The sequence below is a fragment of the Maniola jurtina genome, chromosome 10 (genome assembly GCF_905333055.1).
Source record: "Maniola jurtina chromosome 10, ilManJurt1.1, whole genome shotgun sequence".
In the NCBI taxonomy this organism is placed as follows: Eukaryota; Metazoa; Arthropoda; class Insecta; order Lepidoptera; family Nymphalidae; genus Maniola; species Maniola jurtina.
Genome location: NC_060038.1, coordinates 2501378 through 2518797, shown reverse-complemented (window position 1 = coordinate 2518797; position 17420 = coordinate 2501378). Strand labels below are relative to the sequence as shown.

The window sequence follows — 17420 nt, the reverse complement described above, 5'->3', positions numbered from 1 at the left end:
CTTTTTTTTATTTTTAAATACTGTACTTAACTAATTAAGTAAAACAGTTTTCTTTAAAAAATAACATTTTATTTAAATGTAGTTGTCAAGGTGAGTCTTACAAATATTAGTTACAAATCTTTAAATAATTATGCTTATGTAAATTAATAAATGCTAGAATAAATACATTAATTTTTTCTTAACAATATTACACTGCTGATAATTTAGCTATCCACATAATTTAAACTAAAGTGACCTATCTTAAGGTCTGTTACTTTCTCAACTTTCTTTGTATTGTAGAAAAGGATATCACTTGTCAATTATTATTTTTTAAACAAAAGAGGGACAGTTGCGTGCACCAGGGTATCTTATTGGGTCATCTAACACTAAACTTAATACAAAAATGGAAACAGACTTAACTATTGTATAATGTTTGGGTTGTCTATGTTACAGTTTTTAGGCTAACTTTTAAAACAGAAAACAGTTGCGTTCAGAATGACCATTCTCTAGTGCACAGTACATAATGTTCTATTTCAGGAAGACCTTTGACTATTTTTGTTTTATTTACATTTACCATTGTGTTGGCTCCCAGTTTCAACCGCCAAACAGTTTACAATACACACACAAATGCGTTAATGCTTATCAGTAAACTCACTACTACAACCAAAGCTAAGCGGTCATCGTGAAATGGAACATTATACATAGAAATCATTGTTTGTAGTCTAATTTTTCACTGATCGCATCAAAGTTACACTGTAAAGTTATGGTATTTAGGTGAGTTAGTTAAACAGCAGTTAGTCGCAATAGCAGGCGTCTCTGGTGTTACTCTTGATCCAGGTCAAGTACCGGTTGACTCGGCTGTACACGCCGGGCCTGTCTGGCCTCGCGCAGCCTTCGCCCCATGAGACCACACCTGAGACAAAAACAAAATAAGTCAATCAATAATCTCACCCCATTGCTGGCCACTACTGAGTATGAATCTCCTCTGAGGTTGAAATCTATAGAGTGCACTTTGACTTTGCTTAGACTTAAGTTTCAGTTAAAACGAGACAGATTTATGCCAGCGGACGCTGTCTCGTTTAACGGTGTCTTAAGTCTGAGTAAAGTCAAAGTGCACTCTATAGATCTCAGCCTTAGAATGAGAAGGATTTAGGCCACACTGACCAAGTGTGACTTCATACACCTTTGAGAACATTATAAAGAACTCTCAAGCATCAAGCATGCAGGTTTCCTCACGATGTTTTCCGTCACCAAGCGAGTGACATAGTTGCCTAAAACGCACATAACTCGGAGAAGTTAGAGATGCGGACCCGGGAACCCTTGACTACTAGTTCTCCTAATTGGTAGTCCCCGTCGACGATGAAAAAAATTATAAAAACTTTATGTTTTCACCTAATGAACATATCTCGCTCTGATTCGGGACTTGACTAAAGAGGATTTTTCAAGGTTTAGAGATCCCCTAAACTCGAGGCTAGGGGTGGCCGCCCTCTCACCTCGCCACTTTCCTTATTTTTAGGATTTAAATTACCAAAAATGGCCTCACCAACGATATGATGTTTCTCAGTGTTGGCATCGCGGACATGCAGCGGGCCGCCGGAATCGCCCTGGCACGCGTCGTGGCCTCCTTGCTTCTCCCCCGCGCACAACATGTTTTCCGTTATGCGGTTCTTGTACGAGGTTTGACGGCATTCCATGTTGGTCATGATGGGCACTTCAACCTGAAAAAAATTTGTTTTATGTGACTTCTTTCTTTTTCCACCGAACGACAAGGTTTCGTAAAGGTTTTTGCACAACATTTGTTGTATCTTTAAAGCAAAAGTAAATAGGCGTCTTCCAGATAAGTACCTACTCTTATTAGGCTAGGAAATTGTTAGTTTCCACCAGGTGTGATTAAGCATGGTCTACTTCTAGGAAATAGGTCTCTTGCAAGGATTCGCACAAATCATTATCTTGATCGTTGATATGAGATCTTCCGTCCAGTTGCTCTTCCAATGCTGCGGTTTTCAGTGCAGTTTTTTTTATTTGTACCAAAAAGTTGTAACAATAAAGAAAAAAAGTGGAAAGGGAAGCACTGAAGCAAGGAAGTGAAGCTGTGAACAGGAAAGTTTTGTAATTCTAGCACCTTTGAACATTCCCAAAAGCGACTCTGAGCTTTCTTATCTGACCCATAAAAATAAATACATAATAAATACCTCTTGTAAAGTGTTAGAAACACTGCCACCCTCCTCAGTTGTCCCCCATCCCGCAACAATAGCAGTTTCGTTGGCATAGTTAAGGCCGGGCTTTGGCAGACACACGGGGCGGAGGCCTATATCGTTGTCTTCGTCTACCTCGTCGACTCGAACACGCTTTAAGGCTGTACTGAGATCTACCTGAAATTTTAAGATTAATTTTTAAAAATACCTAGGTTTATATTGCAAAATTTCTCTTCTAATGTGCACAGATCTATACGTTTACAAAATATTATATTTTAATTGAAGTGAAATGGCCTGGATAGTTCTAAAAATTGCGATACAAAAGGCTTGTCGAAGACTCAAAGAAGGACCTCCTCAGCATTAAATAACTGATCTTTAACTTTTCGCTCTATCGGTGAACTTTATAATTACAACCAATTTTAGTTTTTTTTATTTAGATGCAAGTTAGCCTTTGCAATTTCACCCGGTGGTAAGTGATGATGCAATCTAAGATAGAAGCGAGCTAACCTGGAAAGGGTATGGCAGTTTTTATTAAACCCATACCCCTTTGGTTTCTACATGGGATCGTACTCGAATGCTAACGGCACGGCTTTGCCAGTAGAGTGGTAACTAGCCACTGCTGAAGCCTTCCACTAGACCAGTCCAGAGAATTAGAGCACAACAGGATAGGTCGGTTACGTGGTTACACAACATACCCTTTCACTTAATTTCAGCATAGCAATGTCGTTGTCATAGGTCCCGGGGTTGTACCGTAGATGTCGGATGATCTGGGACACTTTTCTGTCGATCGTCTTGGTCTCGTTGTGCATCGAGCGATCATGTTCCAAGAAACGCACCGACATTTTCTCTTTGCGGAATCTGAAAGGCATGAATTTGGAACTTTAGAATTACACTATCACACTTCACACTAATATTATAAAGGGGAAAGTATGTGTGTTTGTGTGTGTGTGTGCGTGTTTGTTACTCCTTCACGCAAAAACTACTAGATGGATTTGGCTGAAAGGAATGGAGATATATAATATCCTGGATTAGCACATAGGCTACTTTTTATTCCGGAAATAAAGAGTTCCCACGGGATTTCGAAAAATCTAAATCCACGCGGGTGAAGACGCGGGCATCGGCTAGTCATCATATATTGTAAAGTGTGTTTGTTTGTTGGTTTGTCCTTTAATCACGGAATGAAACATAACACATAGATAATGAAAATGTCCATTTGATTATGCATAGTTACCCAGATGTGCAATGCGCGGCTGTCAGCACGTACAAGTCGTTGATCAGCGAGCCGCCGCAGTAGAACCTGCCGTTGTACATCAACACCGCGATCCATGGTATTTCCTTCTTCTTGGTCTCGTATCCGCCAACGATGCGTCTGCGCGTTCGCGTGAATCCACACTCTGAGAAAAGAGAAATTGAAACTTACTGACACGTAAGACTGCTTCTGCTTCTTCTTTACCGTTCGGTCGTGGTAGTCACTGTTATCTCATACTAGCCGATGCCCGCGACTTCGCCCGCGTGGATTTAGGTTTTTCGAAATCCCGTGGGAACTCTTTGATTTTCCGGGATAAAAAGTAGCCTATGTGCTAATCCAGAGTATAATCTATCTCCATTCTAAATTTCAGCCCAATCCGTCCAGTAGTTTTTGCGTGAAGGAGTAACAAACATACACACACACACACACACACACACACACACACACATACAAACTTTCGCCTTTATAATATTAGTGTGATTAGTTACTAGCTAATTCCCGCGACTTCGTCTGCGTGGATTTAGGTTTTAAGCTATATTTTGTTTCCAAGAAAATTAGCGATCCCTACGATCACTATGGAAATTGTAATAAGCTACCCGTGCGAAGCCAGAGTGTGTCGCTTGTATAAATTACAAGTGTAAATTAAAAAATAACACCCCCGACAAGTGAAGGTTACAGTAACTAGAAGAGCTGATAACTTTCAAACGGCTGAACCGATTTTCTTGGATTATATCTAAGAACACTCTCGGTCAACCCACCTTTCAAACAAAAAAAGCAAAATTAAAATCGGTTCATTAGTTTAGGAGCCACAGACAGATAGGTACACAGATATATACCTACGTCAAACTTATAACACCCATCTTTTTGGGTCGGGGGTTAAAAACAGGTACTAACGGCAAGTAGGGCATTCCACCATCGGCGCCATGGCAGGTGTCTCGGTGGTACTGGTGGTGGAGCTCAGCCAGCTATTGATCCAGTCCACGATGCCCTTCTCCTGCCCACCTTCCGCTTTGACGTCTGTGCTGTGGCAGCTTATCCCGCCCACCAGGCAGAGGAGCAACACCCAGCGCATGGTTACCTGGACAGCAAAAGAGAATTTAAAGAGATGTTAAAATAACTCTCTGTGAAGCTACGAGTATTCTAGTGAAGTGCCAACTTATGTGTGTGGTGTGATTGGCCATCATACCAAACAGCTATTTACCAAAATGAATAATGACGGCTGACCCATCATACCAAACAGTTATTTACGACTAGATGATACTCGCGACTCCGCCCGCGTGGATTGACGTTTTTTAAAAATCCCGTGGGAACTCTTCAATTTTTCCGGTATAAAAATTACCTACGTCAATTCCCGGGATGCAAGTTATCTCTGTACCAAATTTCATACGATCGGTTAAATTGATGGGACTTTAAGAATCCCGTGGGAACTCTTTGCTTTTCCGGGATAAAAGTAGCCTATGTCAATCCCCAGCAATCAAGCTAACTCTGTACATTTCATCAAAATCAGTTAAACTGTTGGGATGTGAAAAGCTAGCAGACAGACAGACACGCCTTCGGATTTATAGTATTAGTATGGATTAAGTATGGATATGGACAATTTTGGCAGATTTAAAAATACATATTATTAACTACTTAAAGATTTATGGTGATAATGTCCTCCTGACCGAATTTCGGCCGCGGCGGCCAATCTCAACGGGACTAGCCATCTACACATACATTGTCGTGCACAAGTGTGTGTGCAAATACAGCTGCACTTTATTTCAATACTCTTATAGCCTGATATTTTTTTTAATTCAGACACAAGTTAGAGAGTGCAATCTCATTTAGTGGTAAGTGATGATGCATACACCTTTGGTTTCTACACGGCATCGTGTAGAAATCGGCACCGGAAGACTAAATCACTTGGCGGTAGAATAGGTGCTAGCCACGGCCGAAGCGTCCAACCAGGCCAGACTAGTTATTTAGAAATTATAAATTTCCAAACCCTGCTGGGACCTCCCACTAATAAGACCACTGCGCTAGGGAAAGTCGTTAGATAGGACAGCAATCCGACACGACCGGAGAGAATTCAGGCGCAGGACCGATGACTGAACGTGCTTTCTGAACCTGCATGCCTGAGTATTCTCTGAGTGTGAAGTGTACCAATCCGAACTTGATCTGTGACCAGCGTGGCGGACTTTGGCCTTCTCATTTCGAGTACCTGTACTCAGTAATGAGCCGACGATGGTTTGATCATGGTGATGATCGTATTATTTGAATTGAACTTTATCAACATGGTATCTTTACGAATCAAGGACACTCGCTAAAACCGGTAACCTTGCCCGGTGCCGACATCATCTGAGTACCGTTACACGGATCATTTATCTCATCATTTCCTTCATTAAACATGTTTTTATCGTACACACTACTGATTTACGTGGCGTCTTGATGATAGTAAGTTTTTTTGCTTCTTCGATTAACATTAGGTATTCACAGGATTTACCGAAAAAACTAACCAAGTGCAAGTCGTACAATGGAGGGAAAAGGGAACAGGGAGAAGTTGTTGTATGTTCATGAGGCGCCAACATGCCCTAAAAGACGTCACTTCGCGATGACCACGACCACTCTGCCAAGAGTTCATCCGATCGAGTTGAAACTTTATACAGTTGTTGTTGGCACCTACGTGAAAATTTGTAACATAGTACTCGTGTAATATGCATTGAAAAATAATATTTGGATAAACGCAACTTTGTATGTTAGAATAAGTAGTTAAAAATTCGAGTCCTTGAAAAGTCGATGCTGTTTTGAATAGGTGATATAATAAAAGCCCGAACAAAAGACTTCAACGCGCTACCATGTCTGAAAGTAGGTATATTTTTGAATCCCAATTTCTGTAACTTTTATTCTATTAGGAATTACCTTTCTATATTATTTAAATGAGCTTACTGCATCTAACCTTTCACTGTTTGGCACAAAACTGGCCCTGATAGATGGCAGTAAAAGCCCTGATTTGATACCTACTGCGTGATCGTCATGAAAAGTATAAAGCTTCTTATACACGGGCCGTCTCTGTCTCTCAATATATAAGAGGAAAAAGTGACTGACTGACTGATCTATCAACGTACAACTCAAACTACTGGACGTTACGCACCGAAATTTGGCACGCAAAGAGTTATTATAACGAAGACATTCGCTAAGAAAGGAATTATAAAGCAGTACGAATAAAAGTTCTAAAAAATATTAGTATTTGAATCTGCGATCAATAAAACGATTAGTTAGACTGTATTTCATCCAATGAAATAAGTTTGGAAAGATTGAATTATTCTTACTCCAAAAATCAGATCCCAATGCAAAATTATTTCATCTAGGACTAGTCTCTCTTATGCTATATCTGGGAGTCTATCGTCGGCCTGGAAAGCATATTCTACCGAGAAGAGCCGGTGAGAAACTTAGCAGATGGGAATAATTTTGTATTGGGCTTCAAAACAGGCATTGTTGTGGCTCGTTTATAAGTAGCCTAACATATCAACACGCGTTTGGTATGCAGTTCGCATCGATTCCCGCAACTCGTTCTAGTAGAGAGCTGCTTGTTTTCCTGTACCCCTATCAATTATATCATGTACAATAGAAAGTGTATCGAATTTATTATTAGGTATCTCATCTACCTGTTATAAACTAACTTTTTTTCCACGACTTTGTTCGCGTGAATCGCGTTTTTAATGATGAAGATTGTCTTTGAAAACATGAATTTCTCAACATTATTTCTGTTATTATCACCATACAGCTTCAACCACTCGCGCTGGACTTAGAAACTTGAAATTTTACATGTAGTAGGTACGCGTATTCTCTAAGTATCAACTTGAGTGGGATGGGATTGTTTTATTTTATTTATTTGGTTTACTTACGGCTGCTTACATTTACCTACTAAATGTAGTGCAAGTAAATTACAGCCATTTACAAGTAAACACAATATTCAATTGCATAAGTAACAAAAAAAATAGTATTACATCAATTTCGATCTGTGGAATCAATATCTGTGGAAGCCAGACCCTCGCCATCCTATAAAAGCTGAAAGTTTCCTCTGCGTATTGCACCCAATACTACAGGTAGGAACGATCAGCGACTTTGAAGTTTAGATCATCGTGGCTTGTAACAAAGATGTCAACAATCTTTCGCCACAGTATTAAGTGCATTTTTTTATATCCTCTTTCTGATTTCGGAAGACTCTAGAAAGAATTATTAGACATTCCCGCAGAGCGAAGCCCAGGTGGGTCACTCTTACACCTACTCAATGAATAAGACCTACGCTTATGGGAATTTTTCATTAATGAACGTAATTTATTGGGTCACTGGCACGATGCAATGAGTTCAAACATAACGGCACACACGAAATAGGTAGGTAGTACATGACGTAAGCCTTTATAACTGTACCAAATTTCGTCAAAATCGATTCAGTTGATAGGCCGTGAAAAGGTAACACTTTCGCAATCATAATAATAGTAGTATGGATTCTGTTTAGTTCCAGAAATAATATCATGTGTACAATGGTAATGTTAATAACGTTAGATCAGGCTTTGTCATGTGCCGGTATTTGCCGGTAAGAAGTTGTATGTCTTTTTTAAACCATTTAACAATTTTAAATCAATTAAAGAAATTCGTTAAAACAAAAAAAAACAAAACCCAAAAATCGTTCACTAATTAGAAACTCTAACTAGAAACTAATTAGAATCACTTTTAAATAAACTGGCTACTAAGAGTTAAAGGGGGGCGCACCAGAAATTTAGTAAGGCAAATAAATGCAAATTTCAAAAAAAAAATTAAATTAAGACTAATTACAACTAAAACTAAACCCCAATTAAAAATATCACACCACGTAACATTGACACACCACCAAAACAGTATTAAAGGACTCACGGCTTTGTCGATTCCGTGTTGACAAGAAGGCAAGTGAGCATCCAACGGATATGTGCGCAGCTTGGTGAAAGAGAAAGAACTATCTACTTTCACTCGCGCCTCGTCCTGGCAAATCGGCTCAAATGTGGACGTAGTCTCGGCACATCCAGTTTTATTCCATATGCCATACCATAAATTCCATAACAGTTACAAGGTAATTTCAGCTGAATCATTATCAGTTAATGCTGTAATTATTGCCATTTTTCCCCTGTCATGTGGGGCTCTAATCTCGTGGCACGCAAGAGTATAATGATAAATGAGTGTAACCGTTAGCGATTGATTGGAACCTCACTGTAGTATGTATTGAGCTGTTCAGTTCTGCAGGCCTATTCTATTTCTTAGTAGACATGTAATTTAGGCAGTAAATTGTGAACGGGTCTGTCATAACAGTTATTAAGTTAATAGGTACAGCTACACATTATCATATTAATTTTAATGATCAATCAATACAATGATATCAAAGTGGTGACACTGATTGGACAATGCACAGTTTTTGATGTTTCTGCCAGAGTCAATACGCGTATAATGTAGTACCTTCAAGTACAAGACAAAACATTAGGTTCATATCCACTAAGACACAAAAGAATGCTTTCTTGATAACAATATTATTTCTGTACTAGAAAATGCCCGCGGCTTCGCCCGCGTGGATTTCGGTTTTTTAAAATCCCGTAGGAACTCTTTGATTTTCCGGGATAAAAAGTAGCCTATGTGCTAATCCAGGATATTATCTATCTTTATTCCAAATTTCAGCCAAATCCATTCAGTAGTTATTGCGTGAAAGAGTAACAAACATACACACACACACACACACACACACACACACACACATACAAACTTTCGCCTTTATAATATTAGTGTGAAGTGTGATTGTCTTAGCTTAGTTTACTTAGGTATTAAAAATCAAAACATAGGTATGCTGTGAAGACTTACCTATGCAAAACATAAAATTGCATATTTTACGTCTTATCATCGTGTGAAGTCGCAATCAAGCGGTAGTTCATGATATGCTAAAAAATAAAACATATTCAGCTTTTCTTATGGTCCATGGGTTCTGGATCATTCGTCCACCATGCTTGATATCTTAAATTAAGAATTATCTTGATTAAAAGACCGATTTTCTGACCTGTCAATAACTTCGTGTAAAGTATCATAAAAAAGATAAGTACGTACCTACACGCTGAACTTTTTGGTAAACTTAAGCTACAGATCCCTAAAAATTAGAATAATATTGTATGTTTGTCAAAGCATAAAAGAGTTAATATTCCGGTCACCTAGTTATTATTGCAAATCATGAATAGACTTTTTAAATTGAACAGTCATTACATGTGTGTTATTCGAATATAAAATGATTATTATGAATCAATTTGTACTTAAGTACTTATTCATTGACAAGTCAATATTTAACGAAGTTTTTGTGATTCTTTTAAGTTACAATAAAATTTACTAAGTACTTAGATCCACCATAGATAGTTGAGCCATTCGTTGCCGTCTCAACTGATGTTGAATTGAATTTCTCCACAAAACACGATCTTGTGCTTCTTGCGTCCCAAGCTCCCCAGCTGCTTGCTTGAGTTGAGCTCGTCCGCCCATCTAGTGAAGGTCTTCTTACACTGCTGTTTACGGTGCATTGTTGCCATTCAAGCACCTTGAGGTTCCAAGGTCCATAAATTCTTCGAGTCATATCTATTGTGCCCTACCTATCAGCACTTCGTGGCTATTTGAGCTATTTCAGTTATGATTGAATCGCATAGTACTCTCTCTCTACATCTCTCGCGGAGTGACTACATCCTGAGTTGAAGTATTGATATTTTCAACAACTAAGTAGGTATAGCACGCGACAGGTCGAGATGGCGATCGGGGTATAACGCAGAGGGACAACCGCACACCCACACGTCACCTGCGTTATCCCGCAACGGGTTAACGAGAAGGTTGTGCGGATGTGCGAGGCGTCCCCACCCCGATTGTCATCTCGGCATGTCGCGCACAACTCGATTACCCAATGCACTTTTTACTTTTCAACTAGTAAATACTTTCGTAGACAGAAATGCTAATAAAAATAAAACAGGAGTTTGCCGTATAAGCTGCTGCAGTATTAATCAGTTATTTTTAGTTAATTGGTAACTAAACATAGGTAACTATTTAATTAACACAACTAAATGGCATGTATCTTTTTATTATTAAAAATAAGTAAGTAATTTGTCAAGCAAACTCCTGCAGAAATACTCCATCGCGCGCTGGGACGCGTCATTCATACAAAAATGTTACTTGCTATGTTTCATCAATAAGCTTTATTAATCGGATATGAAAAGGTGGGAAACAGGCTGGTCGGCAGTCGTCACCTTACAAAAAAATCCCGCCAAGTTCGAGTCAGACTCCCGCACCGAGAGTTCCGTACTCAGGTTTTTTTTCGACATTTTGCACAATAAATCATAAACTATTATGCATAAAAATAAATAAAATCTGTTTTAGAATGTACAGGTAAAGCTCTTTAATGCATCATGCAACACATAGTATAGTTATCTTACTTTGAAAGTTGAAAATACTAATTATCTGTTCATGAACACATTTTAATTTATTTTTTATGATGTAACCACAAATTCACAATTTTCGGATTTTTCCCTGTACTTGTGCTATAAGACCTACCTACAGCAAACATGATTCTAGGTCAACGGGAAGTAGGTACCTACCCTATAGGTTTTCTTGACAGACACGACAGACGGACAGACACAGACAGACAGATGGACGGACAGACAAACAACAAAGTGATCATATAAGGGTTCCGTTTTTCTTTTTGAGGTACGGAACCCAAAAAATAATGGTGCCAACAGTGCTCCATTTTTTGACGGATTGGCGATTTTTCTTGCCGCACTTGCCCGCAGCCCGACATTAACATTAGTTATAGTCTTGATCTAAGTAGGTATTACCTACATAATAAGTAAATAGGTACTTAGGTTTATATTACAAATCCTACCGACACCAGGAAATTTAAAGATACTAAATTAAATGTTTTATACTAGTACTTATTACTAAACTCTCTGATAAAATTAATGACTCGCAAAACTTTCATTTTAGTAGCAGTCAGTTATGCCTTTAAATTGACACATCCAAGATATCTAAGTAATAAGGAAACATTAAAAAATAAAAATGCCAAATATTTTTATTGTGATAAACATATTTACTGAAACAATTTATTTGACCTCTTAACTCAGGAAATTGGAATCGCGTTAAAAGCAGACTTATCAATTTGGATTTTATAGCTTTTTTAACCGTCCATATTGATTGTGTTAAACAGTTAGAAATTATTAATAAATAAATAAACCAAAGTTATGACTCCATTTTCCATAAAATATTAACTACCTACTATCATAAATAAGAAAATTTAAATATTAGTTATTATTCTACATCCGAAATTTCGATTAAATATGAATAATTTAAAAATGATAATTTAGGATACCTACTTAAAAATTATTTTCTAAGTTTCTTGTAAAGCAAAAATTCAATGCAGTGACTCTACAATCTCGAGAATTTCATGCCCGCAACTCCGTCTGCGTGGATTTAGGTTTTTTAAAAATCCCGTGGGAACTCTTTGCTTTTCCGGGATGAAAAGTTGTCCAAGCCAAGGGTGTAAGCTAGGGTTGTACATCACACTTCACACTAATATTATAAAGGCGAAAGTTTGTATGTATGTGTGTGTGTGTGTGTGTTTGTGTGTGTGTGTGTATGTTTGTTACTCCTTCACGCAAAAACTACTGGACGGATTTGGCTGAAATTTGGAATGGAGATAGATAATATCCTGGATTAGCACATAGGCTACTTTTTATCCCGGAAAATCAAAGAGTTCCCACGGGATTTCAAAAAACCTAAATCCACGCGGGCGAAGTCGCGGGCATCGGCTAGTTTCATATAAATCGTTTAAACGAATAGACCCTTAAGTTAAGAATCCCATAGGAACTCTTTGATTTTCCGGGATAAACGTAGCCTATATCCGTCCTCGGGATGTAAGTTAACTCTGTAGATACATCGGTTGAGCCGTGAAAACGTAGCAGACAGACAGACACTTTGCATTTATAATACTTATTAGTAAGTACCTATCTAAGTACCTAAGTATTTAGTCACACATAAAGCTTTTTAATCAAATTGATTGTTAGAACATGAACTGAGAATATTTAATATATTGATTTCGAAGGTTTGATAAATACTCGTACATCACACAAATTCGTAATCTTCGGAAAGAAGAAAGAAATACGTTTATTTCTTAAATTGCACCTACCCAACATCACATCTTATAACTAAAAGTTGGATATCCACTTGAGCATTGAAGCCAACACGCTTCAAGCAGAAAAGCGCCGAAATAAACTGTGTCATGTGTGCCACAACCCGAAAAAGATTCCATCTCAGAAGGCAGACTGATTAAATCTGGGACTTTCCACAAAGAATATTTCACAAAATGAAAAGTTTATTTCACAGAGTATCTTTGTGTGAAATATACCTTAGCTCAATTGATCTTGATTCTCGTCTCGCTAAGCTAAGAAAATGCAGCGACCCTTAAGTGGGTGGTCGTAAGAAAGACAGCCATAAATTAGTACGTGAAAATGAGCCAACTCCACACTTTCATAATCCTAGAGTTAGAAGGTAAGCTGATTAATCTAGGTCACAGCACATGGTCAAACGAATGCAGGCAACACGTTATCGGATCAGGGGCAACAGTGTCAGAGTTGCATTCTCGATTTGCACAGACACACAAATAAATAAAGATTTAATAGGCACGGCCATTTGCATAATGTCCTCAGGTGTGTCGAAAGTTACCAAACGCTGTGTGCAACCACGGGCTACTTGAGCTGATGAATCTCTCCTCTCTATAAAAATCCGTCAAGTGCGAGTTGGACTCGTGACACGAAGGGTTCCGTTCCATCGTACAAGAAAATACACTTTTTTTTTAATTTTCATGATGGCTATTTTGATTTTTTCTATATTCTGATGTTATGACGGCAATACCGTTCTGTGAACTATCTAGGTATAGTTCATGAGGTACAGCCCACTGACAGACAGACGGACGGTCGGCCAGACAGCGGAGGCTTAGTAGTACCTACCTACTTAATAGGGACCCATTGGAACCCTTCGGGTAACGGAGCTCTAAAAACAATGCGATTCGATGGCAATTTTATGCTAGACCTTTGCTAGACTCATTTTATCCGAGGGAAAGTTATTCGTAATCATCATCATGATCAACCCATCGCCGGCTCACTACTGAGCACTGGTCTCATCTCAGAATGAAAAGGGTTTGGCATGGTCCACCACGCTGGGCAAGAGCGCATTGATGGACTTAACACACCTATAAGAATATGATGGAGAACTCTGAGGCATGCAGGTTTCCTCAATACACTTGTTTTAATTGCTTTAAACACACATAACTCCGAAAAGTTAGAATTGACTACCCGGGATGGAATCCCCGACCCGCGAATAGGAGACCGGAGTCTTTACCACTACATCACCTGTTATGTTGTTATTTTATTATTATACAAGTGTAAATTAAAAATTTATAACACCCCCGACAGGTGAAGGTTACAGTAACTAGAAAAGACCGAAAAGACCTGATAACTTTCAAACGGCTGAACTGATTTTCTTGGACTATTCCGCGCCTACTATCTAAAGTATCTGAGTTTTCCAAAACATCATTTTCAAGTACTTAAATAATTATGTATTTAGGCAACGTCCATCTTGACAGCTTGACATTTGTCAATTGACATAATATTATGAACCTAACGGTTATCTAACCTTCTTTTCTACAAGAAAACTAGAAAAGAGCTGATAACTCTTAAACGGCTGAACCAATTTTTTTGGATTATAGCTAAGAACACTCTCGATCAAGCCACCTTTCAAACAAAAAAAAGTAAATTAAAATCGGTTCATTCGTTTAGGCGCTACGATGCCACAGACAGATACACAGATACACAGACACACAGACACACAGATACACAGATACACACGTCAAACTTATAACACCCCTCTTTTTGGGTCGGGGGTTAAAAATACTAGCTAAGTACTAAGTAACTAGTTAAAACTAGTTTAGGAGAGTGTTATTTTATTAGTACATAATATTATCGCATACAGAAGGCTGCATCGTTATCAGCATACGGGTGCCCCGTCGCCTTGGCACACATATCACCACTGATTCATTGCTGGCCCACGCTTGCGGCTCTTTCCACCGCGCACACCCACCAAGTCATCGCACCAAGGCCAATGTTGTTTGTCTACGCATCTTAGTTCAAACAAATGCATAAAATACACCCTTGACGAACCCTTGGCCCAATAATTTCTTTTTTATCGTAACTAGGTTTGTGGGACAGTTTGTTTATGATTATTTATTAGTGAGTATTTTATACGGGCTGGTACCTACCTAAGAGTATTAAATGTTAACCTTGAACTTAAAAAGATTCCACCGTGATATAATTTGTTAACCAAGATAAGGTATGGTTAGAAGGGAGCTAGGTAAAGTAAAGAATCTACTAATCTAAGTAGTATTAAAACTACTTTTGTTCCGCATTGGTTCGTAAAAATTAAAAAATTAAATTGATTAGTATACGACATACGTACCTAACAACTATTTACAAGATCTATCGATCTACTTATGATTATTTCAGAATAAACACTAATTGTTTAGGTACCTATACCAAATCCTGTCATCGATGTTATGTGATTTAAATGATATTAAAATTATGTTCTAAATTCCATATTAGGTAGGTACCTTACTTAGTGTTGAATGTAAGTAGTGATTTCTGCACATTTCATTTTAAATGCTTCGAGCTTTACCTTAACGAGATTTGGCACGAACCAGAAATAAAGTAATTAAATTTTTACTACATCTACTATTTTTACTACATGGAGGGCAGCTCTTGAGGATGCCGGTTTAAGAGTAAGTCGAGGAAAAACCGAATACATGTACTGTAATTTTGGTGGTATCGACCAAGGCGCTACCATACAACTGCAAGGGAATCCAGTAAAGAAGGTTGATATGTTTAAATACCTAGGCTCAATGGTGTCAAATAATGGAACTATTGATGCTGACATCACACACAGAATAAACACAGGATGGATGAAATGGAGGGAACTTTCTGGATTGCTGTGCGACCAACGGATGCCTATTCGTATTAAAGGCAAAGTTTATAAAACCGCTGTTCGCCCTGCTCTAATCTATGGCTCGGAGTGCTGGCCTGTAAAAAAAACCCAGGTTTCTAGGATGCATGTAACTGAAATGAAAATGCTGAGATGGGCAGGTGGAGTCACCTTACTAGATAAAATACAGAATAGGCATATTCTGGGCACCTTTAAAGTAGCACCAATCGAAGACAAACTCTTAGAGAGACGGCTGCGGTGGTATGGTCATGTCATGAGAAGACCCGAGGATCACATGACCAGAAGCGTAATACATGTTAGCGCTGGACCCAGACGACGGGGCAGACCTCGACAAACCTGGATGTCAGTAGTATTGAACGACCTGAAAACAGCCCAAATAGACACAATGACGACCCAAAACAGAACAACTTGGAGAAATATGGTTAGGAGAGCCGACCCCAATTAACATGGGAAAAGGCTAGGTCTATATATATATCTTCAGAAAGCAGATTGGAGCAAAGATTACCATAACTTTTTATGCTTTTTTAGATTCTTTCCATCCTTTCAAAAGATCCTCTGATGAAATCAAATATTAATAAAAATCATCATAGAAAATAGCTTATATTAGTGATTAGGTACCTACCTAGATACTCAATATTGTTGTATATAAATGAAAAACATACTACTAAAGTATCATCATTACGAAACACATAATATAATATAATTTATTAACAACAGCTTTCTCCTTGACAAAATATTTTGTTTTAAAAATCGTTCACACGTTTTCACATATCCGATAGTCGACCGCACTTAAGTTTTATGGTAGGTCAGTCAATACAACTGCGCAAAAGACAGCGTAACCGAATATCGAAAAAAAATTGCAAAACTGAGAGCTCACTATAGTCCTGGAATTACGTAAATACGTTGGGCAAGATTTGTACAAGTATAAAAGAATTAAAGCAAACCGCTCGTCCATCCGGCATCGGGTGAAATTACTTACGCGTTGCGCAACACGACTGAAGATTGGTGCGAGATGCGAACTACCAAGTCATCATCATCATTAGCCTGTGGATGTCCACTGTTGGACATAGGCCTTCCCTATAGAGCGCCACCACACCCGGTCCTCAGCCTTCCTCATCCAGCCACTTCCCGCCAGCCGCTGTATATCGTCGGTCCATCGTGCTGGAGGGTGTCCCACACTACGCTTGCTTAAACACGGTCTCCACTCAAGGACTTTCCGGCTCCAACGGCTATCGCCTCTACGACAGGCATGGCCTGCCCACTACCACTTCAGCTTGCTAATAGTTTGGGCTGTGTCAGTGGCCTTGGTTCTCCTGCGAATCTCCTCAATCAACTGGCAAGTGCCAAGAAGCAACTGTTTGCTTCTTGATAGTAGGCACACTATTTTCCATTCCTGTCCTTGTGCCCCCGAGTCCCAACGCGATGTAATAAAAAAATATTTAGCTCGTTATATACCACGAATAGCTACTTTTCCTACGTTTCTACGCTCCACACAAAAAAAATATGGTCTTAAGAGAAGTAACACTAGCGGGCTCCCCGTGGCTTTCCATGTACTTACAAAATTATTTGAATTCTCATTTAAGTATCAACCAATCAAACTTAATTAAATTCTGTAGACGTATTCTAAAAACAAAAATTTTATTTGTGGTTTGTCAGATTTCTGTAAAAATGTGTAGTTTCAAAGTTATATCGGTTGAAAAATTTGTAATGTTTTTAACATAACTTTACAACCACACATTTTTTACAGAAATCTGGATAATCACAGACAGACATTTGTTTCTATGAACGTGTCTACTAAATTTAATTGAGTTTGATTGGTTAATATTATTCAAATGAGAACCCAACTACGTTTGTATGGAGGGCGTCGGAGAGCGCGCTAGGGTTACTTCTCTTAATTTATATTCCATTAAAAACATAAACAAACAAATCTG

At 38.5% G+C, this 17420-nt stretch overlaps 1 protein-coding gene across 2 annotated transcripts; it reads right to left on the bottom strand.

Moving 5' to 3' along the window:
* Window positions 1-14: 14 nt before the first annotated feature.
* Window positions 15-9317, bottom strand: LOC123869207 (trypsin-1-like). Of its 2 annotated transcripts, none has more exons than XM_045912025.1 (7): window positions 9286-9317; window positions 4318-4501; window positions 3406-3568; window positions 2870-3032; window positions 2172-2351; window positions 1523-1697; window positions 15-892 (listed from the first exon to the last, which is right to left on the bottom strand). In XM_045912025.1, the coding sequence occupies exons 2-7, from the start codon at window positions 4493-4495 to the stop codon at window positions 774-776; spliced, it is 978 nt and encodes a 325-aa protein (XP_045767981.1). In that variant the 5' UTR covers window positions 4496-4501; window positions 9286-9317; the 3' UTR covers window positions 15-773. The 2 variants fall into 2 exon arrangements, with proteins under 2 accessions (XP_045767981.1, XP_045767980.1); XM_045912024.1 differs by lacking the exon at window positions 9286-9317 and adding an exon at window positions 8317-8710.
* Between the last annotated feature and the right edge of the window lie 8103 nt (window positions 9318-17420).

Excerpts from the sequence above, each read along its gene's own strand:
- LOC123869207 (XM_045912025.1), bottom strand. The coding sequence starts at position 4,495 with ATGCGCTGGGTGTTGCTCCTCTGCCTGGTGGGCGGGATAAGCTGCCAC. Across the intron at positions 3,033-3,405 it reads GCCGCGCATTGCACATCTGG|ATTCCGCAAAGAGAAAATGT; the intron begins GTAACTATGCAT and ends CATGCCTTTCAG. Across the intron at positions 893-1,522 it reads TGAGAAACATCATATCGTTG|GTGTGGTCTCATGGGGCGAA; the intron begins GTGAGGCCATTT and ends TTTTTGTCTCAG.